Source organism: Lissotriton helveticus, chromosome 7, assembly GCF_964261635.1.
Source record: "Lissotriton helveticus chromosome 7, aLisHel1.1, whole genome shotgun sequence".
In the NCBI taxonomy this organism is placed as follows: domain Eukaryota; kingdom Metazoa; phylum Chordata; class Amphibia; order Caudata; family Salamandridae; genus Lissotriton; species Lissotriton helveticus.
The window spans coordinates 1711856083-1711882046 of NC_136068.1; the positions used below are offsets into that span (position 1 = coordinate 1711856083).

Below are 25964 nucleotides of genomic sequence, written 5' to 3' on the forward strand. Positions count from 1 at the left end.
GCGCATTCAGTAGGTGGGTGGAGGCTTTTCCAACAAAAGACTGTACAGCCATGTCGACAGCTAAGATGTTGATTAAGGAGTATTTCAGTAGGTACGGGTTACCTAGAGTGATCTGGAGTGATAACGGTACATCTTTCAATGCTGAGCTGATGAAACAAATATGTAAGGGATTGCAAATCTCTCAAAAATTCCACGCAGCCCTACATCCACAGGCTGCGGGTTTAGTTGAAAGATTTAATGGTACATTGAAACTGAAAATGGCCAAGATACGGGAAAGTACAGGGTTGCACTGGCCAGATGCTCTCCCCCTTGCCTTACTTTCCACACGAGTCACAGTGAACTCTAAGACAGGTGTCTCTCCCCACGAAGTTGTATTTGGTAGGCCCGCCAATGTGTGGGGTGTTCCTAGACCTAAATGTTTCTCAGAGATAGAATATCCTATGTTGACAGACTACTTGTATGCTTTGACTAAAGATCTCCATTCTGTTCACCAGCAGGTAGCAGACACACTGAAGCCGCTGCCTGAGGGGCCCGGCCACGGCATCAACCCAGGGGACTGGGTAGTCGTCAAGAAGTACCAGCGGAAGTCCTGTTTGGAGCCTAGATGGTCTGAGCCGCGGTTGGTGCTGCTCACCACCCGCACCGCACTTCGAGTGGAGGGTCGAAAGGCGTGGACACATGCTTCCCACGTTAAGAAAGTTCCACTACCTTTACCCTACGATGCATGGGTAAGAGGTGGCATTGCAGATCACGAAACTGAGTCGGTGCCTCAGTATCTCCCTTTTTCTGATGCTTTGCTGATCGGGGAGGAGCACGACGAGGACGCACAGAAGCCAGCCCTGAGTACGAGTAGCGTGGCTTCCCTTGGTCACAGTGTCCAAACGACTGAAGCCACCTCTTTCCAAAACGACCCACCAATTCTGTTCTCAGACCCCGAAGTGCGAGAGAGCACTCGCTATAACTTGCGGCCCAGGAAGCAGAGGCAAATGGACTGAGCACTGGAAGAAGGGCTGAGATAAGGGACTAGGAGTGGACTATATTCGATAGGTTAGCATAGCAATAGGTTGGACTGCTAAAAGGAGCCCTGGTGCACTTCTGAGACATTGCTGAATGGAACATTAGAGTTACATGCGGGCCCAAGTTCTGTGCTCCTGAGTCGCTGCAGTTGTGTGACTCCATCGAGGGATTAGGGTTTCGGAGATTGCAAGCCTGCCTATGAGGCTTTAACGGACATAGGGAGAAGAGCCCATTTGGAGGGTGAAGAACCCCTCTGGCCGGTTTTGGAGTGTCTGAACTTTTAGTAGTGCCCCTAGTTTTTGAACTTTTAGGATATCCCTTGTCCCCCTCTTTAGGAGACATGTACCCTTTTGGCCGTCCGATCCCAGAGGAGGAACAGCCTTTTGCTGCTCCTCGCAGACCAGAACCAGATTCACCATGGCGTGCCCTATCACGTAAAAGTAAAATTGTGGTCATTGTGGTGCTCATTATTGTGTTCTTGATAATGCTTGGAATACTGTTTTTTCTGGATGAAGCTTACCCCGTCCGCAAACTGGTTCCTACCCCTTCTCCCTTACCGGAACACAATATGGTTACTGTCGATTATGGTGAACAATGTATGAGAAAAGGCTATCGTGATAATGTTTTCATAAAAACACTGCATCATGCACATGCCGTATATAATGTGACAGATTGCTGGGTCTGTGGGTTGCTTCCTTCTGCCGCATATAAGAAGGACCGGTTGCTGGCACTTCAATTGACTCCTGTGAATAGCTGTGTGGGCTGGTACACCATGATAGGCATGGTAAAGTTCTTTCAGCAGCCTGATTCTCTGACCCCATGACTACCCGGTGGTGGCTCAACACTGACAATGCGAGTACGCCCTCTGCCCCCTTCATCCCTTGGACGGTTATTTACTGATGGACGTTTTGACCAAACATTCTTAGAAACATGTTCGAAGAAAGTGGACAGGTTTCTGATACCCAATGACACTGACAAGGTACGAGAGAGTTTCCTACAGTTGAACTCTTCTCTAGTATACAGACGCCCTCCTGCAACAAATAGTAGTGGTCATTCCCTGGTGCCCCTAGCAGTAGTGGGGCCTTCACCTTATTTTTGTATTCAGGGTAGAGGTCCGATAAAGGTGGGTGACAGTCTTTGTAATGTGACTGCATCGATTCGCCTGACCCTTAGTCCTTCGCTCATCACTCCCCCAAATGTCTATTTTGTATGTGGAGATAATGGGTATTTGTGGTTGCCTGAGGGTTGGGGCGGGACATGCTACTTGGCGTATCTACTTCCTCCCGTTTACGTGGCACCTTCGGATTATCATAAGACACATAGGAGGTTTGACATGGTACAAGGACAGCGGAAAAGGAGGGAAATTCAAGTTGATGACGTAGATCAAACAGACACCTCTGGACAGCAGTTTACAGATTTCTCTAAGGGCCTGTTGCCATTCTGGGGTCCTATCTTTAACAGTAGGGCCATCAGACGTCTTTCGAGGGTAATGGAAAAGGTAGTGAATACTGAAGCTGACATTGCAGCTAATATGTCTCTGGAGATGCAGGCTATGAGATTATTTACGATTCAGAATAGAATGGTGCTTGACGTCATCCTGGCGGATAGGGGTGGAGCTTGTCGCGTCATCGGGACGTCTTGTTGCGTGTATATTCCTGACTCCGCCCCGACAGTTAATTTGGCTGTGCAGAAACTCCATAGGTTAGCTGCCGAACTTCATCAAGATACTGGTACTTGGTCCTTACAGTCATGGTTGTGGGGTATTTTCTCTTCCTGGGGTTGGAAAATATTCATGGTCATTGTTGGTATTATAGGTTTCCTACTATCATGCTGCCTCTGTGTTTACTGTCTTCCCCCTTGTTGCTCAATGTGTGCCAGCAATATAAAAAAGTCTAAGGGCCCAACGACACAGTATCCGGTATCCAATGATGTTGAGCTTGCTGATGCTAATTGGATGATGTTTATTCATGATGATGCTCTAGTTTAGATATGACTTTCCAACACCTAGATTTTGCTGTAAAGGCCCTCCTTTTGGTTAATAAATGGAAACAAACGTGTTAGCCACAGTCCGCTAAAAGGAGGGTCTGATAGGCGTTAATTCCAAGCCCCGCCCCTTTCGTACATTATGCTTATGAGTTAGCGGAATGTGTCTAACTAATTACTTGCATTTACGCATTTACATTTATGTTCTTATTATTCAGTTATTCACTTATGTGTGTGATATCATTTCAGTGTTCTTAGCTTAGCCTGTGTGCCACCATTTTGAATCATTTCTCTCTATGCGTGCAAACTGCACTTGCTCATCCCCCTCCCGTAGGAATAGGAATAATTCCTCATGTCAGCATATTTTCATTCCTTGGTTTGCTGTAGCTGAAACTCCTGCTAACGAAACTCCTTATCAGGCCGTTCTCATGTACTGGAGATGTAGCGGCCTGGCTCTGTGTCCTTGGGAGGTGATAACAAGTGTTGCTATTGCAGGTGCAGATGCCTCTTGTATGAGGCCATTGTCCACACTCTTGCGGGACCAGTATTTTTCCATTATGGGCGTGTTTTACTCTGCTTTCTCGTATTATAATGTATCACCATGATGATGTGAGTCAGTCCTTCTCGACACACTCTTGGGGGTGAGGTCGATATAGGGCCCTCTCATATGGGAGTTTGTGGCCTAATAAACTTGCTTTGGTTATTCTTCTCCACTGTCCGGCTGCCTTATTCTTGGGTATCTATAGGTGAGTGAGGTAAGTCACTCGGGTGGAATTTAGCCACGCTTATCACGATTGCCGCGTGTCTCCTCCATCTCTGGTATGACGCCTCTACCGGCCGGAACAGGAAGCACCCTGGCTCCCCATAGCCAATCACAATGCTGCAATGCAGAGTTGTGATTGGTCTGAGCACCTGCAGCCAGTGGGAGCCTGGCATGTTCTCCACCCAGGCTGTAATGCATTCTGGGTGGAGAACATGCAAAGTGCGCATGACTGTTTGGCCGGCCCGAGACTGCCGGCCAATCATTCATGTGCACTTGTAGTGGGGAAACCACTCCTGCCCCTTCTCTGAGAGCAGGGCAGCCCCACCCTGCCCAGCAGAGCTGCTGCGGCAGGAAAACATAAAATAATATCCTCAAGTTATTAGCATTTTATGTTTCCTTTATTTCACTACGGCAAAGCAGTGGGGCGACGCACCTCCGCCTTAGCGGAGGAGCCGCCACTGGCTTCGGGGTCGAACCTAGCCATTAGGCCACATCCTTTCCTGAGAGCACAAGACCAACCCCAACAACCAATGGACTTACCAATATTTTTGTGCTGACGGGTAGCGTGCTACTGGCTGTAAAGTGCTTCAACGTCTCATATGGGTAGTAAGCAGGGCTTTAAGTGGGCCGGGTCCTGCTGGTGATCAGCATCGGCAATTCTAAACAGCAGGTGCTGGGACGGGTCTCCATCGGGCTCTCCATATTCAGCTCTCAGGGTGTTTTATTTATTTATTTATTTATTTATTTTTACTCTGCAACAGTGCCACCCTGTTCACTGCCTTTGAGGTAATTTCAAAGAGACTCTTTAAAGTTCTTTCACAGTCCCTTCATTTCAGAACTGCAATATTTTCAATGTTATATACAATGAAGCCATATTTATTGGTTATTTATCTTCAGGGCCAGCACAGCATGGGTAGCATGGGCAGCTGCCCAGGGCCTCGCACTCAGCCCACCAGCATGGGGCCCTGAAACCGATCCTGTGCCCTGTTGTTTCACTGTCTCCTTGCAATTAGGGACATGGGAGGGGCCGCCCTCCCTGGGCCTCTCAGGGATGGTGTCTGGAGGCATAGGGGAGGGAGTAGCTTCCCCTTGTCCCAATTGCAAGGAGACCCATTCAGAGACACTGCAGGAGGCCCATTGTGCAGGATTTTAGCGCCCACAAGGTGTTAACTCATATCCACAAGCAATTCTGACACCTATCAGGCTGGAGGTGTGAGAATTGCTTGTGGGCTGAAAGTTAAAACAGTGGGGGTGCCAAAATCCTGTACAATGGGCCTCCCGCGGTGTCTCTGAATAGGTCACTTAAGTAAATTAGAGGGGCCTCCCGCATTCACTTATGGCCCATGGCCTCGCAAATCATAGAACTAGCCCTGTTTATCTTGCACAACTAACACCCATTGGCAAAGGCAATATCCCCGACTTGTTGAAGGTGTAATGTCACTCGTGTTATATATCTGGATGCAATGACAGAAGCAGCAAAATGCCAGTCGGGTGGCACACTGTGCCAAACACTGAGTTTTGCCTTAAGTATTTTTAAGCCACGCCCCTTGTGCAGACCTCCTAGTTTTTTCGTTCCACTTAAAGCCCTGGTACTAGGCACTACAAAAATGCAATTTCAATTCAATTCAAAGCTGAGACACATTGGGCCAGGGGCTGACACACAAGAAAGATGGAAATAACAAGAAGACAGAGAGAATGACAGACACGAGGAGAGACAGCGATCCCTGCCCCTGGGCGCTCTCTCTACCGCAGGCAGAGGGCTGGAGTGGCACGCGCAGATGAACGCACATCTCTCACTTTGACACATCTGCTTGTTTTGCCTATAATTGTGTCTGGTACTGGCAGCTCTGGTTCCCGCCCCCGGGCCGCGGCATGTCACTCTGGGTGACCCCTGCAGACCTGCCGGTGCTTTTCCTGAGTCTGCACATTAGACGGGCAGACGCCCACCTCCTGCACCCCCACCCATTCTACCACCGTTTCCAGCTCTGCCAACCCACCCCAGCCCTTTAATCTACCCTACTCTCTTGCAGACACTCCCATCCCCGCGCACACTCCTCCCCTCCTGCAAACATCTGCCCAGTACACCCCACCCACCTAATTTCCTCGCGCCCCTTAGACCAGCAGCACTCCAGGCGGACACCCTCCACCCGGGTGACCCTCTCGGACACCCGCCCCACGCCCGCCAGTGCCCCTCGGAGCCTGCAGGGGGGGCTGCATCCCTGCCTGGGAGGAGGGAGGGCCTTCCTCTGCGAGCTCCTCTGTGCCGAGGAGGAGGAGGGGGGAGCGAGGCGCTCTTTATCAGCAGCACTGGACAGAACGAAGCAGACACTGCAGACAGGAGGCTCGGCGCACAGAGGCCCGGCTCCCCCACCCCGGCGCTAGAACCCCCGCTCTAGAACCCAGGCCGAGCACCCCCACCCACAGGCAGTATGGCGGGGCCTGCGACCACCTTCCTTCTCCTGCTTTTCTTCGTTTACGGCGTGTGCTGGGGACTGCCGGCCCCCGGGCAGGTAAGACCCCCCCCTCGACTCATTACGTAAACAGGGCTGGCATGTTTCAGAAGCGGATGGGGTGATTTTGGGCATGTGTTTTTTTTATGTTTACATCCATATTTTAGTGAAAATAAATCCTGTTGAAGGAGGCCACCGGCATTTATAGGTCACCCCTTCATCCGAAATGGTGATAGACCTAGAAATGGCATCCGTAAGGCAGACTGCAAGCGAGGGGCGGCTCCCACGCCCCTCCAAGAACCCCCTAGATTCCGAGCAGCGCTGCGTGCCGCAGCCGTGCACCGAGGGTGGTTTACCTGAGGTCGAGGGCGGTGCGTGCCTGTCTGTCCTGTTTTACAGAAGAAGCATCAGTCGGGGTCGCGAACGTGCCCCCCCCCGAGAATGAGCCCCCCCCCCCGGTACCGTGGAAAACACAATCTGAGTGAGATGGGGAGGGGTGCATGAGGCAGCACGGGGGTCACCTCCTGACTGTGCATGCCTCTTCTCTCGGTGTGGCTGCACCCGCCCACCGAACCGTACCTCATATCATGCAGTATAGGTTGGGGGGGGGGGGGTAACCCACTGCCCCCGCCAAGCTCAACAGCCCCCCAGTATTTGGGGCAGAGTGCGCCTAGCAACCCGCACTGTCTCTTCTGGGCGCTGTCTGTGTAGGGGTGGGTGGGGTCGAGGTGAGCGCTGCTCTGTGCGCACGTCCTTTCTCTGTGGGGATGCGGGGCCCCTGCCCCGGTGGGTGTGAGCCCGGCTTGTCTTCACAGGCCCCTGCTGTTTCTGCCCCCCCCCCCCCCTTTGGAGGTCAGGATGGTACGGGCTCAAGGCCGCCTCTGCAGATTCCCTGGAGGGGTGAGGGCTGTTTAAAGGAGGTGCCCGTGGACAGACTGTCAGTTCATGTCCTCTCACGTGGATTGTCGGATGTGAGGGGGGATGCTGGTTGGTAATGGGGGTGGGGGGTAGTGAAGGGCCTGCCGTGCGGCCCCTCGCAGGCCCAGTGTCCTCTGAGCAGGGAGGGATGGGGCCTCTTCCCCTTGCTCTGAGCTCTCCGGGGCCGGGCCCTGGTGCATTGCATCTCCCCGGGCCCTGTCTGACACTGGGGGGTGCAGAGGGCCTTGGCGGAGCTCATGTTGGTCAGCGGGAGGGGGTCTCCTGTGACGACCCTTCCGGGGCTAGTTTTATTCATAGCACCTCGGCTCTGCGGCTTCCTTCATATTTGCTCGCCCCCATCTTTTGCGCTTTCACCATCCGCCCTCCACCATCTTTATCCCACCTCCCCTTCTTCTCCGCGCCGAATGAATGAATGTTGACACTCCTATATAGCGCTCGACGGATTTATTCCATCGCCTCTGGGCGCTTGCCTCCTCCCTCCCCACTTGCTCCTCTCTACCTCGCTCCCCACCCCTTCTGAATCCCCTCTCTTCATTCCATTTTATGCATGGTAATCTCCCCGCACCCTACCCTCAGCAGCCCCCCGCGTCGTGTCTCCTGCTCTCCCTGCCACCTCCTCCTCTCGGCCCCGCAGGCCGGTGATAAATGTGTTCTCCGCGCGGCCTCTGCAGTGTACGTGGGTGCCCTGCATTATTTATGGATGTGTTGAAGGCACCGGTGGCGTGTGTATCCGTACACCCTTCTAGTGAGAAAAGGCGTTCCTCCACAAACAGGGGCGTCGGGACTACTGTGCGGCAGGTGCAGTGGCACCGGGGCCGATGGAACCCTAAGAATCGCTGTATTTTTACTACCACAACAGCAGTCCAGGGGCGGGAGCATTTCCATTACTTGCCAAGGCATGCAAGCCCGCTATTGAATAAAAATGTTTCCTTAGGTCTCTCCACTGGGTGTTTACCCCTCACCCATGCACGCCAGTAGTTCACATATTTCTCTGCTCAGTCATGCACGGCGCAGGTGCGTCGTGAGAACAGGCGGTGTGATCTTAGGGGCATGTGATCTCGCACTGTCTGCTATCCACTGGCCTGACGTCACGGTTCGATGCACCGAGACTGCGGTTCCTCACTTCTGGTGGTCCAAAGCTGCTTCCGGTGGAACGGCTCGTGGGCTCTCGTGTTACAGTGTGCCCGAGAGGTTCAAAGCCCCCACCACCGTGCATGGGCGACCGCGCAGCTATTAATCCCCCTCCCCCACTTTTAATCAAGCGTCGCTGTGCTCTCTTTTCAGCCCTCCTTTCAGCACCGATGACATAATCATTAGACTGTAACAACAGATGGCTTCATATTGTGAAGTGCGTTAGTGATCTGACCTTGTGGTCTGATGTCATAGTTAGATGGCGCGAGGACAATGCGTGCTCGTGTCCAATGCTGTGATGTGAGTTTAGGGGGTGTGACCATGTGCAGAAGTTGGGGGCAGTGAGCGTTTCCACTAAATTCTGTTACCACAGGACAGTTTCTGTGAAGTTGTCACTTGAGCCCTGACTTTACAAGGCAGTTTACACCAGAATACTCAGTCAACACTGGCACTGACGTCACAAGTCAGTTTACGCGAGGATACGCAGTCAACACTGACGTCACAGGGCAGTTTCAGTCTTGATATTCAGTGAGCTCTGGTCACTGTCTCATCTCACTCTTCTTTCAGTGAGGGTATTCAGCAAGCCATAGTCACTGTCTCATCTCAGTTCTCTTTCTTTCAGTGAGGGTACCCAGTTAGCCCTGGTCACTGTGCTATCTCAGTTCTCTTTCAGTGAGGGATCCAGTGAGCTCTGGTCACTCTCATCTCAGTTCTCTTTCTTTCAGTGAGGGTACCCAGTTAGCCCTGGTCACTGTGCTATCTCAGTTCTTTCAGTGAGGGATCCAGTGAGCTCTGGTCACTCTCATCTCAGTTCCCTTTCAGTGAGGCTATCCAGGGAGCTCTGGTCACTGTCTCCTCTCTGTTCTCTTTCAGCGAGGGGATCCAGTGAGCTCTGGTCACTGTCTCATCTCAGTTCTCTTTCTTTCAGTGAGGGTATCCAGTGAGCTCCGGTCACTGTCCCACCTCACTCTTTTTTCAGTGAGGCTATCCAGTGAGCTCTGGTCACTCTAATCTCAGTCTTCTTTCAGTGAGGGATCCAGTGAGCTCTGGTCACTGTCTCATCTCAGTTCTCTTTCTTTCAGTGAGGGTACCCAGTTAGCGCTGGTCACTGTGCTATTTCATGTCGCAGTACTCTCAGTGAGACTATCCAGTGAGCTCTGGTCACTGTCCCACCTCAGTTCTCTTTCAGTGAGGCTATCCAGTGAGTCCTGGTCACTGTCCCACCTCAGTCTTCTTTCAGTGAGGCTATCCAGTGAGCCCTGGTCACTGTCCCACCTCAGTCTTTTTTCAGTGAGGCTATCCAGTGAGCTCTGGTCACTGTCTCATCTCAGTTCTTTCAGTGAGGCTATCCAGTGAGCCCTGGTCACTGTCCCACCTCAGTCTTCTTTCAGGGAGGGATCAAGTGAGCTCTGGTCACTGTCTCATCTCAGTTCTCTTTCAGTGAGGCTATTCAGTGAGCTCTGGTCACTGTCCCGTCTCAGTCTTCTTTCAGTGAGGGTATCCAGTGAGCTCTTGTCACTGTCTCATCTCAGTTCTCTTTCAGTGAGGCTATCCAGTGAGCTCTGGTCACTGTCCCACCTCAGTCTTCTTTCAGTGAGGCTATCCAGTGAGCTCTGGTCACTGTCCTGTCTCAGTTCTCTTTCAGTGAGGCTATCCAGTGATTGCTAACGTCGTATTGCTCTTTCAGGTCCCAGTTTACAAAGATTGTTTTTGTGAGCAGGTGTGTCCTTTCCTGTTTTGGTTGCAATTTACATTTACACTTTCAGACATAATGAACACAACTTTTAAATGACTTTTTTTTTACATTTATTTAGAAAAAACATTTCTTTCCCCAAAATCCCAGAGTAAGTGACAATTGTTTCTGGAGCAAGAGTTAATTACTCGGAGAAAAAAAGATGATTCAGGCCCATAGTGAGGATATCAGATCTACGGGTTCATCTTGATGATAAAACCAAGAAAACACAACTAAACTGGTTACATGGAAAACAGAAAGGTCACTGGTGCACTCTCGTTTGGCAAATGCCCCTTCCAGTGCCATGCAGAGTTTAAAGAGGACGTGATCATGGGTCAGGTGCTGGCAAACGCAGTGTTAGTGGGCACACTCCTGTTTACTGTGGTCTACTACCAGAATATAGTGGGCACAATATGTTTGCACAAAAATATCTCAACCTAAACATTACCAAAATATCTAGTAGGTAGAGTGAGTGTGTGTGTGTGTGTACACATATATAGGTTTAACACGATTAACTATACGGTTGTATGATGTTACAACGCGATCATTTTGATCGCATTGTAACATCACAACGCATCTTTTACAACGCAAGTCGTTACCACGACTTGCACTGTAGGGTGCTGGACTTAGGAATAGTCAGATTTACTATTCCAACTCCAGCCTATGTACAGTAGGGAAGGTGTTGGAATAGTAAATCTATTATTCCTCAGTCTAGAGCGCCCTCCAACGCAAGTCGTGGTAACGACTTGCGTTGTAAAAGACGCGTCGTAATGGCACCGCGGTGTTTTGACCGCGTTGTGAAGGATGTTTACCAACTATACTATACATAGATGTATGTGGATTTAAGGATATTCAACTTATATTTTCCATCACAATATTTTGGTGCTGGATATATAGATATGTTTGTATATTGGTGTTTTGGCAACAATTCTCTCCCAGGTTCATGAAGCCATCCCTCGACTCCACTGATTCTACCAACGCAACCCTCTCTCGCCAATCAAAGCTGCTTTGAAAAGCAGTGACCTTGGAGATGAGACCCTTTGTGGACGGTCTTCAGGGCCATGAATCTTTTCACGCCTGTCCCACTGGGGTTTTGATGACTTGTGACTGGTGGCGGCTTGCATTCAAGGCGTCTGTACTCTTATTTGTGTTGACCTGTTGGCTGCTTTCAACATTTCCTCAAACTACTGGCCATGGGTCCATTTTGCAGTTAATCGTCTCGCATCATTGTTCTCTCGTGTGTGCAGTGAAGTCCCTGGGACCAGTCTTCTTCAAGCTGGTTGATGTTTTCTGTGATTGCCCACAGTCTCACCCTAGTTCCCATCCTTTTTAAAATGTATAGTTTCCCATTCTCAGCCTTGATCGCCACTGTAGGCGGATAACACACGTTTTCAGTAGGGCGGATCGTGACCAAGAGTCAACATCTGGATTTCTTTGAACACCTCAGGCTGCCATTGCTTTGTGATGGAATGACCATCTGAAACTAGCCTAGATCCGCTCTATAGACCCCTGACTTTTGATCCATCTTTCTCCTTGTTACATGTCGTCTCCATGGCTTCATGATAAATGTCTCTTGCTTATCCCAGAGGTCACCGTGGTTTCCAAGTGATTATTTAAAAAGCTGTGGATTCCATGCCATGTGACGAGACACTGAAGGGAGACCTCCAAAACTGAGTCTTCGACTACTGAGATGTAAACTTTTTAGAAGCAGGTCCTGGTTCTCACAAGAAATAACACGGAATTCCCTGCCTTTCGTCTTCGCCCATGGTAGACCTCCAGGAAGTTTAGGGAAAGTCTCAAGACTTGGGTATTGCGATTAAACTGTCACCAGACACAACCCTCTTGGGCTTCACTAGCTCATTTTACGCCTCCTCGTCTGTGAATTGCTGTACAGAAGCTGAAAGATACCATGAACCCTCTACAAGTCCAAATATATCACAACAGGGTTCTTCTCCACCAGCCATCTTCTTTAAGAGCCTTTACTTGGGTCTGCCACATTTTTATGAGGCTCGCTCTATCTACATTCACTTTGTACAGATATGCCGAGCATGTTCTTTGGTACTTACCTCACATTCAAAACTCTACTTAGACTGAAAATATCTAGGAACACAATTCAGTGATATCGGCTCTGGCTCATCTTTTACTGGTTGCCTTAAAATTGGGCGCCACGCAGAGGGTTGTCTGTATTTTGCACAGAACGTTTGTATTTTGGCCCTTGCTTCATTGCAAGAGGAATCCATCCTAGGTGTTTTTGTAAACCATCAGGTCCTCCACCAAGAAGCTTTTGCATCCTGTGTTAATTAGGATTACTGCAAGGGCTTTGGAACTCTTCTATGTGATTGTAGTGGTATTTATTGACTGCTTTTTCACCTCAAATGAGTCTCTGAGCCCATGGGTAAGTATTTACTCCATGTCTTGCTCATGGTTGGAAGAGTGTTGATTGAGGTGTGGCTGTTATGGGTTGCATGTCCTCATGTGGTCGGTGAGGTTTGGAGGATTGCTCCTATACGTTCACGTCCAATTTCTCAACCCTTTGTTGCACAAGCGAAACAGTCTGACCTAGGAGTGCAGTTTGCAAATCCATGTGAAGCTGCTCTTGAAGTATTTTTTGTAAATTGATTCCATTTAAATTGCTTTAGGAAACCTTTTGTTGTTTCCAGGTGATTGCATATTATCTTTATTTTCTTTCGAGTGTGCTACATAGCTAGCATGTCAAGACAGAAAAAGAGCTCCCTCCCAATCGTTTGTTTGAAAAGAGGGGGTTTGATCAAGAACAAAGCTATTTTTGGATTTGATGCTCCTCCTTTGACAAGAGAGTCCTAGTTTAAACCTCAGAAAAATAGCTCCTGGTCCGCAGATCTCCCTAAGGGTGCTACAGGGAGCTGTAAGTGAGACTGCAGGAGTGACGTGGACCATCGACGCAGTTTGAAAATTTGTCTAACTGTGGTGTTCTGGATTCGCTATAGTCTGCTGATTAGGTGTCTCCGGAGCCTAATGTAAAGCCCTTTGGCATAGTTGACGCGTGACAGCATGAGAGCTCTTGCAGCCTGGGTCCTGGGAGGGAACGCCAGGTGAGGGAAGACCCGTAGACACCATCATACATCAAAGGGGCCGTACCTGACAATTACCTGGGATCTGAGCCGGTCCTTGACAACACGATCATTCCCTAAGCAGTAACGAGGAGCCTTCTTCACACCTCATTCCTGGATCTCATGATCCAGGGGAGCACGTGAGGCGTAGACATCTTTTCACAGTAACTAACTCTGCCGCAGTATGGGAGTAGAGTGAGGAGACACCGTTTTAGCCTCTTAGCGTTGGCGTCAGAGTCGAGTTCTCGTGATGGCGGACTGTGTTCGACTGCAACTTGTTAGAGCCACCTCATGAGTCAAGCTGGTAAGGTAAAAGCACTGAGGTACCCTGTGAGCTGGAAGGAGGTATATCACTGTACTATGGAGCAAAAGCCTACCATGTGTCACTGGGGATAGAAGCGGTGTAAACACGTGAGCTGTAGGGCACACTGTTTCCTCGTGAGCGGGACGATAGTTCGGCTAATGGGTATTTTGCAGTGAGCTGTGACTTCATCGATGATTTACTGTGAGGTTTAGCATTTGCGGCCCATAATTTCACAGATTGATGCAGATACTTTACGTGGTGGTCTTCTGTATCGGTAGGTCTGTGAGGATGATGTTTCACGAAGACCTATTCCATCGAGCACAACCGTATATCTTCTAACCAAGGTCTATGCCTGGACCAGGCAAAGGCGGATGGTGGTCATCGTCTTGTCCGGGCGCAGCACCAGCCAGAGGTGGGGCACGCTCTGCACCACAGCCCGGCCAGCTGGGGTACATGCTGTGGACCTGACCCTATACTGCTGCGATGCATTGATTGGACATGGCCAGTGCCATTAGAGTACATGGCCAAGACCCAGCCTATCCTCAATGTTGGGCATGGCCTGGACCTGTCCTAGCCCCGACATAGGACACATCCTGGACAAGGCTGCATGAAGCTAGGTGCATAGCCTGGCCTTATGCTGCTTGATTACATGGCCTGGACATCATCAACTGCTGCTGCGGCACATGGCTCAACCCCGGGACACCCCTGGTGTGGGATATGGCCATGACCCTCTTGGATGTCTGCATATTCTCTTCTATTAAAGATCAGTCCTGCTTCATCCCACAACCTTCAGCAGAGCCTCATTACTCTCATCCACTATGTTATTACATATTACAGTCCTGCAATATTCAGATGCTCTGTACCTACTCATTACCTTTGGGTGAGGTAGTCTGAAAGCATGGACAGTAACAGTGATCTTGCTGTTGCAGTTAGTTGAGTTGTTTGTTTTGTGTATGCTTCACTTTGAATCCTGTCCCTACTACACCCCTTCTCTGGTGACCTCCCAGCATGGCGTGGACTGCCCTGGTGAGGGATTATTCTTTCACTGCTCTGACTGGGCATCCTCTCTCTTATTCCTGCTTTGCCTCCCAGCCATCTTCCAGGGTCCTGCTCCAAAATGTTCCTTGATCATATCATGCTTTATGCGGTGCTGGGAGGGTTTCGTCCACCCTAGTAGCAATGTTTGTTTTGGGTATTCACAAGACGAACCTGTTGCTCCAGTGCCTGCCACCAGCATCCAGGCCCTCCTCCTTGTTGTGTTTCCTGGAGTTGGAGGCCTGTTGTCTGTAGACCCTGGTTGCATTGCATCTACTCTTAGTGTTCTGCACTTCAACCACAGCCTCTGAAATGCCTATGACATATGACCTTAAATTGAACAGTCTCATCCTGGAAGTCCCAGGATCACTCCGAAGCCATAGAAAATGTGGTCCGAGCAGCATCTTTTTGGTACCCTAAGAAGGGCATGCTCCCAGCTGGAAGAGGATATGGAGGCAGCAATCACGGATGCTCGGTCAGCGAAGATAAGCATGAGGAGATTATTTTCAGGCGAAGGGATTTTAAAATGACGTACTTGATTAAGATACATTTCTTCGTTTATTTATTTATTTATTTATTTATTTTCAAAGTTTTATATAGCGCGAACAAGATCTTTGCAGATATCAGAGCGCTTTACAGAAACAAGGTACAATATAGTAGTCGGTAGTACGTTCTTGATGCTTTTTTCCCCCCTACCTGTAATATTTACTAAACTTCAATAGTGCAGACTGGGGGGGTCAGGTTTACCCCTCATGCAAGATGGCCGATTAATTTAAGGCTGGAGACTACCTAACTATTGAATTGTTTATTTATTTTTCTTGGTTCTCCCTAGGGTGACCACCTCACTCCAGGCCATTACGGTCACTGTCTCCCATCCTGACCTTTTTACCTACCAATCATTGAGTTCAGTTGTGTAAATCAATGGAAGCAAAATAAGCCTACAACACCCAGAATGCATTAGGCAATCAGGCAAAAAACCCAGGACTGGAAATAGTGCCTGCAATGACTAGGAAGGAGGTGGTCACCCATGCGCCTTACACTAGAGCAAGGTTGCTTCAAAGTGCTTGTACGAGAGGGAAAGGAGTTAAAACAACATCCCATGTACAAAAATGCCTAGAAGACTTTGAGTGCCTATTCTAAATGCTTGTTAAAAGAGGATGGTCTTCAAAGCTTATATTTTTTCTAAGGTTGCTGATTTTAGGTGAAGCGGATGGGGGTGGAGTTTCAAAGGGTGGTGCCTTGTGAGTTCAGGGATCTTCTACCAAAGTGTGTGTTGCTTGCTGTGAGGGGCAACGTTCTGTTGTTTGAGGGTGACCTTCGGCATCTGGTTTGTGGGAACTGCACCAACTTTGAAAGGCAAGTGGTAGCACAGCTAGTCAATGCCTTGTTTAGAAGGCAGAGTGTTGAACTCTACCCTTTGCTTTGTAGGGTTTCAGTGCTGGAGTGAGGTTTGGATCTATTTAGTTGTAGGATGAGTCTTTCATGAACAAGTACTCGCCTACATTCTATAGAAGGCGTAAGGGGCTGGCATCATGGATTAATCTAAGGTCTTTCAAGTCGGTAAGAAATAATGACGGAAAAATGAATTACAAAACTCTTCCCTCCTCCCATACTTGGCATCAAAGGATAGGATAGGATAAATGCTTATAAAGCACTTGATTGCCTCGGCGTCTTGGCGGTGGTGCTTAGGAGAGGGGGGTTGAGTCGATGCTACCAGTTGTCTAAGTGGAGGTGAACAACCAGGTTTTCAGTGCTTTTCTGAACAGCTGCCGATTGTGTTGAAGTCTCAACGTGGCTGCCATTTTGTTGCACAACAACTTAGCTGCACTGTAGAGTATGATGGGGTCCTTCCTCCCCATCTTGCTCTCCGAGAGTATAGATGAGGCCCAAATTTGCGGATCTTAGAGTTCTGGTGGGGGAGTAGCGTAGGAACATTTTCTGGATGTCTTACGAGCCACCTCCGTAGAGTGTATTGTGCACCAGAAAGAGGACCTTGAATTCCACCTGCTGCTGGATAGGAAGCCAGTGAAGTAACCTTATCCCTGCTGATGTGGAGTGGCCTTTGGGTATATTTAGCAGTAATCGTGCTGCAGCGCTCTGTAGAGACTGTAGTTTCTTCATCTGTGCTTAGTCAATGCCCATAAAAAGGGCATTGCAATAATCCAGTTTGGATAGAAAAAGAGCCACAACCACCGTTCTCTGTAGTACTTGAGGGATGAAGGGGAACATCTTCCGAAGGGTCTTTAGTAGGAAGAAGCAGGAGGAAGATAGACTATTAACCTGGGCTGTGAAATTTAGGTTACGCAATCTAAGAAAAATTAAGACCACCCACAACAGTCTACACCACACAGTGAGGCAAAGAGAAGTGGAAGGAGTAGCCAGTGGAAGGACTAAAATCAACTAGAGGTCAACACCAGAAATGAGGCTCTTGAGCATGAGTGATTGGTAACTTCAGCATCTCGGCTTGACAGAGTGGGGCTGCATGTATGCAGTACAGTTGTTGCCTGTATACACTACAGATGTTACAACTCGGGAGACGCAGGCAGGCAATGACTCCTGGAAGTTTGAGGACTGCCAGGAGGATGACCTTCGTGAAAAGGGCTCAAAAAGAGCTTGGCAGAGAGGAGAGGGCGTGTGAACAAACAAATGGCGTCCATCTGCTCAACAGAACTAATGGACATCTTTGGGTCAGGAAAGGCTTTGCTGACATTATTTATTGGTGGAAGGAAAGACTAATGAAAGATAAGGCAATGGGAGGGGAGACAAAAAACAGGACGAATCCGAGAGAGATAACTGATAGGAACAACTACACTGATGCAAACAAGAGCAACTGGAAAAAGCATGATGTAAATTATTGAAATATGAAGCCAGACCAGAGTAAAAATAAAAGTAAATGAAGGGTAAGAAAAGCAAAGAGAGAAAATGACATGTCTTACAGTGGCCATATTTAGGTCAGGCAGCCTGACCGACTGTCAACAGAGAGCATATATTTCTGACCTTTTTTTAATCCTCAATGTCAAGGGTTTATAACCAGGTAGAAGTGAACAAAAAGGTTGGTACTTGAGACTGAACTATATCAGAGGCAAATTGGAAGGGGAGTAGGCCTGGCTCTTAAAGAAAACAGAATACATGCATTCAGTGGGATAAAATAAAGCCTACTTTCAGTAGAAAAAGTTTTGGTTGATTGCATGCACCAGGACTCTTTGAGAGCAAATGACCAACAAGATGATAACGGATGTGCTCAAAGTCTAAATTAGAAAGCTGGTCTCCCCAGTCATAAATACTAGGAAAAGACCATACATTCTGATGTAACCTTTCAAAGGATCAATGCAATATTGGAAGAAATCTGACAAGTTGGTCTGAACCAAACAAAAGAGCCAGTACTGCCTTACTCTGTGCACGCAAGGAGAAGCTAAGTAATGAAATTAGATACTGAAAAAGAAATCACAATGGGATTGAACAGGCAGAATGCGCAAATTAAACTATTGATTTAATAAGGTGTCAGCAGCGGCAAAAGCCGCAAATAACATATTTGAATGTAGATTGGCAATATAAAGTTTTTGGAACTCTAGAACAATAAGGAAACAATTAATTAAATGTGGCTACCATGTGTAAGCAGGGGGGATTCAACCCCTCCCTTTAAAGACCCAGGAAACGGAGAAGATCTGCGGCAGATGGCCTACTTTTTGAGACCTAAATAAGCAAATGCAATCGGTGGGCTCGGAGGAGATATATATATATATATATATATGCATATGCCACAAATTACGGAAGGCAATGATGAGTAAGAAGTTGTGAAAGGGGAAACCAGCACCAAGAAGGTGCAATATCACGTACAGCTTGTTAGCATCAGGCAATGTGCTCATCACAAACAATCAAGGCATTTAATCGTTCTTCAAAATGCTGGTGGGTGCAGCATCGCCTACCGCCTTGACAAGGAGACAGGTGCCAGAAAGACGGACAGAAGGTCAAAGAGTGGATGTGTAACCAATGTAAAAAAGAAAAAAAAAAACCTGTAAACCTGGAGAAGTACAAGAACAGTGAAAAACTTTAAGGCACAAGAAGTGATACATGAAGATTACCACTGAAGTGTGACAAAGGAGGAAGCCCAGAAACCGAGCAAAGGGAGGCTTAGTGGAGCCATGACCTAGCACCGCGCCCCAAAAACTGCAGTTTGGCAGTACGCATGGTAGTGGAGCTTCTTAAAGTACTCCGAGTTAAGCAATATGATTTGGTAGCTCAAACAACTAAACTGCAAAACTGTCAAAGGCATAAAGTTAATATGACCACAGTGGAAATGCATGGATTTTGCAATGAGTGGAAATACTGAGCAGATCAAAAAAAGAACAAGGAACTAAAAAGAGACAATTTGGATGTAGGAAAGAAGGTGTTATGTTCCTTTTTGGAAATCCTAGCTAATTAATTAGCTAGGATTTTATAACTTGCAGCTAAGGTAGCCTCTGGGCGCTATTTGTTAAGGTACAGATGACAAATATCCTAAACCATAATCTCATAACAATGTTAATGATAAATGACAATGGTGCATTAGATGCAGTAAGGGGGTGGCGCAGGTGTTGGGCATCTAACCAGCCCAGACCAGGTGTTGGCAGCAGAAAGGGTTAAACATATGATTGAATAGGTGAGTGTTTAGCGCTTTTCTGAATCTGCGGAAAATTCTTATTGAGATATCTATGAATAGGAATGTCAAATGAAATCAAATTCTTACCTGCATAAGGCACAAGGTCATGATATGCCTTTCATTTAGGAAACCTGTTTATTCAGAAAGGTACGGCAAATTGAGCAAGGTCCAAAATAATTCACATACTATAGACATAAAGGAAAGGTAAATGTAGCGAGTCAAGAAAGATAAGAATGGTTTTAGCAGGTATACAAGTATTTTGTTGAATGACAGGATAGCCAGTACCAAGTTTTTTTATAAAACAGGTGGCATGGCGTTTCCTTCCTTCTTCCGTGTCAACGAGGCTGTATTCGATGTGTATAGAGGTCATTTTGCACCTTCTAGCTGGTGGCTCCATAGGATTATGCTGCTGTGGCACCAGCCCATGGCCAAACCTTGCTTAAAACCTAAGCCGAGGCAAAAGGATTCACCTGCTGTCGGAATAGGGACCTGTCGGAAACAGACAAGACACTGGTAGCCATAGATTTAGTACTTAAAAGGTTTGGAAATCAGATAGTGAAGCAAATGTGGACAAGGAAGTAATTAGTGAGATAACAGATAATTTCCTAATTGGCCAGTAGAGAATTGCTTACCCATCAGCACAAAGTACTGGTTGGAATCCTTTAATTAAGCGTATTTTAAATGATTGACTACCTGGTCACTCAGAGCTCTTTCCTAAATAGAACCTAAGCTTGCAAATTACTGTATGGAATAATCTAGAATCCTGCATACCAAAAAGAAAAAAAAGGTGAATTGAGTTGACATCAACCTGATAAAAAAAAAAACACAATACAGAGAACAAAGCTTGTTTCTTTCTATATGGATCTCCTTTGAACAGGAGATACATCCATACACCAATTAAAACAAGAATGAAAATGAACACTAGTGTGTGATCTTATCCTTGGAGAACTTTTCATTTTTGATTACCCATATCACTGAAATTGTTGTGTGCGCTTGATTTGACATAAAGCTTGAGATAAATTGGAGGAAAAAAAAATCGCAAGAAAGGAATTTAAGATTCACTAGGTATTGAATGGGGCGGGATCTTGCTGTGTGAGACATCTGATAGATGGAGCCAGAACAAGAGCATGATCAAAGACAAGAACAGAAGACTGAGGGAGGTTTAGGGATTAGACAAAACGTGTCCATCCTAGAAGAATTACAAATAAAACATAAATCCTAAAGGAACAACACGTTCACAAATAAGACAGAACAGCTGTTTTTCAGGCTGAAATGAAGATAATATGAGAGGGCGAGGAAGCAGGAAATGTACAATGATACACTGTCAGTAACAACTAGAACTCTGTGCATCTGCAGGGTAATCTGAGAAGATCAAGGATAAAAGGAAGAGGATAAAAAGGAGAGATGACAGAAGAGAAATTTCTGAACAGGATTAAACTACCTCGAAACACATCATTAAAATGTCCAAAAGGGGTGTTGCATGACCTGGCAGCGATCGAGGGCGGGAACAGAGAACATCTGGCAGGCTTCTATAAAATGGCCACATATGGGCAAAGATGGACTGCAGCAGTGCTAGTTACAATCAAGCATGGCATAATGCTCGGATGAAAGGATGAATGAATGAATGAGATGTCCACAGCGGTCTGCGCATGGCTACTTCATAGGTGCAACACTGTGGAGGCCGTCTTCGGAGAAGTCTGGGGACTAACCATCATAGGCTTAGAAAGAAGGAGGAGTATGAGTGAATGAAAGGACTAAAGAAGCAAAGATTTTGTAGAGGGAATGAGACCAGACTGGAACATAGTCCAGAAAAGATCAAATGCGAAAAGTAGCGACTTCAGTTCAATGTGGATGTGCTGAAGAGACGGTCGGTAGACCGATCCCTTTCTGTTCATTCCAGTATATTTTTATTGTAACCATGTAATGTACTGTTGTTTTTCTTGTTCATGCTGCATTAAGCAAAGTTGAGAACATTTACTAAGGTTCGTGAAAATCTAGATTTACGTAGAAATAATTCCAGATGGGAACATCCTGGGGTTAGTAGCCACGTCATACTTTGTGTATTTTCTTGGTTCACACTTTGTAGATTTTCAGACTGAATGCCCCAAATTTAAAGGTTCATGGTGTGGGGCAACAATAACCCTGTTAACCTGACCTAAGCGGTGCTTCGCGCCTTATTCTCTGCATGGCCTCGTTCTCTTGCACCTCTTTCAGATGTAAGGGTCACAAATCCAGCTGGGACCCAAACAATTCACTTCCTGTACATACCCCTTTCCTTATTGGGTTTGACGTACCCTACTTCGCAGGAGACATTGCAAGCATCATCAAGAACAGGAGGGAAGCGGGTTATGTACCGCTTGTCGGATGCTGTTGATAGGCGCTTTCAATAGTTCAGAGTTTGGTATTTTTTTTCCAATTTCTTGTAGCTAGGACTCGACCCGAAGGTATTGGAGCGCTTCATATGAGCACCAGTAACATTACACAAGGACACGTTCATTTTTTTGGGCACCAGGTGCTTAAGTGATTTGCCCAGATTGACAGGATGTTGAGCCAACGCAGAGAAACAAACCTAGTTTCCCAGCTCCAGCGTTGGCAGCTCTGGCCAATACACCACATCCTCTCTTCCAATTGATGCCAGACATGAACCTTATTGTCTTCAGAAAGTGTGGGGTTACAGCAATTATTAACCTGATTGTTTATAGATTAATGATATTTGCGGCCATACTTTTTGGTTTTCCCCATGTCTCCCTGTTTTCTCCTCCTCTCCAGTCCAGTGTCGTCCTTAACAGTATTAAATTAGGATTCAACAAAGTATGGCGTAATGCAAAATGATGTCCCCCCCACCCCCAGCAGAATATGATGAGGTGCCAGTCCTTAATTTGAGCAGGTGTTTTCTAGTCCTCGGCATAGTCACTTAATTGTCAACACCGGCACTTATGATAGTCTGTCACGTGGTGGCAGTGTTTGTCTAAATTAGAGGTAAACTCAACAGAGGGGTATTAATTCAATATACATTAAAGTTCACTAATACTTACTAGTCAAGCCATTCTTAAAGCTTTGGGGGCCTCGAATATTCTGAATTGTTACACTTGTAGGGTGTGATTGTTAGTAGTTGTTGTTTCTGCACTGGCCATGCTGGCAGGGTCAAAGGGTGGCGCGAGCTGAAGTGACCATCTGCCTAAAAACATATGTAGGTTGAAAATGCATAGGAGATGTCCCTGATTGATTAATACTGTGTCTGTCTGATTAGCTACTGCGTTTAATGCAAATGCCAGAGCTGTCTCTTACTTAACTGTCTCTACAAAACTCATCGTTTTGCTTTCAACTTTTCTCATTTTTGGATGAAAGAACACCAAGTTGGTTAGCCTCGTGTTGAGATTGGAGCTATTGGGCCCGATTCACAAAAGTTAATCTGAGACAAAATCCTAACTTTACGACTTTCTGTACTTTACTACTACTAAATGCATTTTGTGAATACGGAAAGTTAGGATTTTTTCTCAGATTACTTTTGTGAATCGGGCCCATTGTTTTTAAACCACCCTCTGTTTTTCTAGCTCCTATCTTTTCTTCACTATAGGTCCTCTGGCAAAAGCTGATACTTTTAGGATTATGTGCGCTTATCCCTGCCAATAATCAATAGGGGTCATAGAGCTTGTCTATTGGAGACATAATTGAGCATGCTTGAGGCCTGGATCCAGTAGAATGCTAGCTCACAAGGTGTCGTGGCTCTCTTGGCTAAGCTTACCTGGAGTGCGTGAGCCTCGGCCCGGATCAATGCAGATTGGTGCCATCGTCTATCACTCGTTCCTCAAGGAAGCTCTGGGATATAGCCTCCTTCGTCTAAAACTACTCTGTATAGTGTCTTCATCGTTGGACACCAGATGACCGCATTGCAATCTGAATTATCGCCTCCATGGTATCTTGGTAACAGTCTGCTGAGTTGATTGTCTTTATCGCCCCTCCTCGATTGTTCTGCTTTGGTTTCGTGTGGACAAGTCACTTTGTATTGGGTCCAATAACTTGCAAGAAGTGTCTCCAATTAACATACCTTAGACTCCATAAAGGCATCTAGATCTCTGATCTCTAATGCAGTGGTTCTTAACCTTTTGACTTCAGTGGACCCCACGTTATCATCACTGGAATCCAGGGACTACCAATGAATCATTACTGGAATCCGGGGACCCTGACTATCATTCCTAGATGCCAGGGACCCCAGCCTAAGAATTTTCGAAGTTTTGAACCGCAAAGTAATACACAAAAAAATGCAGAAACAAATATTCATCAAACAAATACACAAAAGATTGAGGGGCCAGATGTAGGTAGGCATTTACCGGTCGGTAACGGCCGAATTCGGCCGTTACCGACCGGTAAATGCAATTTGAGATATAGGGCCCTGTATTTTACAGAATCGATAAATTTACCGATCGGTAAATTTACCGATTCTGTAAAATACCGAGTCGGTATTTTTACCGATTCGGGAAAATTGATATGTAGGTGGGACACTTCTGAGTCCCACAAGCATTAAAAAATCGGTATTTTACCATCAAATACTATTTGATGGTAAAATACCGATTCTGGTGTGCATGCACACCTATGCCATATGACAGGCAGACTTATGCCTGCCACATGGCACCCGAGCCTCTTTTGGGGGTGCCAGAGGGTGTCAAAGTGACACCCCCTGCACCCTTGTGACATTCGGTATTTACCGATTCGGTAAATACCGACCGGTAAATGCCCAATCATTCCTATGGGCTTCAAAGCCCATAGGAATGAATGGGCATTTACCGGTCGGTATTTACCGAATCGGTAAATACCGAATATTTCCGATTCGGTAAATGCACATCTGTATTTACCTACATCTCGGTACTTATATTTTACCACTTCTTAAATACAGAATCGGTATGATTCGGTATTTAAGAGGTGGTAAAATAAAATTACCTACATCTGGCCCTAAATATTGTATTTAATTCACAAACAAATATATCAAAATCTAAATTTTAATGGGAAAGGTAGAGCTTTTCGAAATTCAAATGAGGCCACTCATCATCCATATTACATTCTTCACTGCCACTGCTCAACCAAATCAATCTGAGGATACTCACTTAGTTTTTAGCTTTCAATTGCATAACATTAACAGAATATTAAAAAATGTTCACTATTGAATCTTGCTTCTATATTTATATATACTTTACTAATATGTTATTATTTATTATCTAGGTAGTGTTGAGCCCCCTAAGTATGTTCTGTGGACCACAATGGTCCCCAGGTTAAGAACCACAGGTCTAACGTGTAGATGAAGCAGAAAGTTGTTGGTACAAGGATGCAGGAAAGTGGTAATGAAACATTCAGGACCTGGCATTTTAACATAGTAATATCTATGTAGCATCAGTAATAACAGAACTGTATGGCTCTGTCCAGAAATGATATACCGTCTTAGCAGTCATATAAAACTAAATTGGAACATAAAGAAATGGTTGTGTTCTATTATTGAGGGTTTCACCTAGTCCACTGATGAGGGACGCTTATTGTCGCCTTGTACAAAACAAAAAAGGTGATGGGTGAATGCTTGAATTAATGACATCCACTGAAAAGTACTTGGGCCATATCCCAGTTGATTATTTTTGCACACCTTACAAGGAACTAGTCATATGCAAATCAGCCCATGTCCTTTTCCAGTAGGAACAGTTCTGCTCAAACTTTAGAAGACCACCACCAGAACGGTTATGGTTTGATATCACCCCCTACTGTACAGTTCCCGCAAAACAGGTGTTCACTCTCCGGGGCAACCGTCCAAAATGCCATCATTATTACAAATATCACAACAATATGGAGAAGCACTCTAGTACTAATGTAAGACTAAAGGAGCCTTTGCATAGGGGCTAATATCCCAAAGAGAGTCAAAGCACAGTTACATGGAGTTTCAGTCATTGAATCAAAACATCATGAGATGCATATATTCGGAGTATTCATTCTTTATTTCTTTACTTCCACTTTAAAACAAGGACCCAGCCACCGCGTTTTGTCCCGAAACATTGGAACTTCTTCAAGGCACAAAAGTCAGAGGCATGTCGTAACTTCATAGGATAGTTTTTTGTACAGAGATCATACCCATATTTATACAACATTTATTCTGTAAAATATGTGTTCTCTTGCCTGAATTTTCAGCCGTAAAGTTTCCAAGAGTAGGAATATGCTTGCAAACAGTCAAATCACGAGTCCCGGCATATATTTCAAGATTAAAGACTCGACTTATCCAAAGTGTGCACACATATATTATGGACTATCTGTTGAATTAATACGGGAAGAACTCTATACAAAAAAAACACCCTATGGACTTAAGACAAGCCTCCGCCTTTTTTGTGCCCAGAAGAAGATCCCAATGTTTCGGGACAAAACGCGTCAGCTGTGTCCTGGTCTCTGTTTTAAAGTGCAAGTTAAGAAATTAAGAATAAACATTCTAAATATATGTTTCGTGATGTTTTAATTCAATTACTGAAACTCTGTGTAACTCTGTGCTTTGACTCTCTCTGGGATATTGGGCCCCATTCAAAGGTTCTTTTAGTCTTACATTGGTATTAGAGTGCTTCTACCTCTTGATGTGAAGTTCGTCTCGAACTGCCAGGCCGGGTGCCCTCGGAACAGGCACACAAACTACCCCAGACCAGCTTTGACCTAGTTAGGGCTACTTAGCAGTGGCGTCACTAGGGGGGTGCGGGGGGTGCGGACCGCACCGGGTGACACCCTCACATGGGGGTGACACCATCTGGTTGGGCCCCCCCCCCCCCCAGCAGGCCTCTGTACATGGCACCCCCTGCACCGCACCCGAAGGCCTCGGAGAGACTCGATCCGCTTTAAAAACAAAAGCGAACAGAGATATTTTCT

General features: G+C 46.5%; 1 protein-coding gene across 2 annotated transcripts in view; it reads left to right on the forward strand.

Annotated features, from left to right (window-relative positions):
* The first annotated feature begins 5828 nt into the window (after positions 1-5828).
* The window catches only part of APLP1 (amyloid beta precursor like protein 1), a 246138-nt gene continuing 226002 nt past the window's right edge, over positions 5829-25964 (forward strand). Inside the window, exon 1 of one of the 2 annotated variants that reach the window (XM_078655396.1) lies at positions 5829-6273. In XM_078655396.1, the coding sequence (XP_078511522.1) occupies positions 6193-6273 (81 nt within the window). In that variant the 5' untranslated portion in view covers positions 5829-6192. The remainder of the gene's footprint in view (positions 6274-25964) is intronic. The other variant, XM_078655397.1, reaches the window with a different exon arrangement.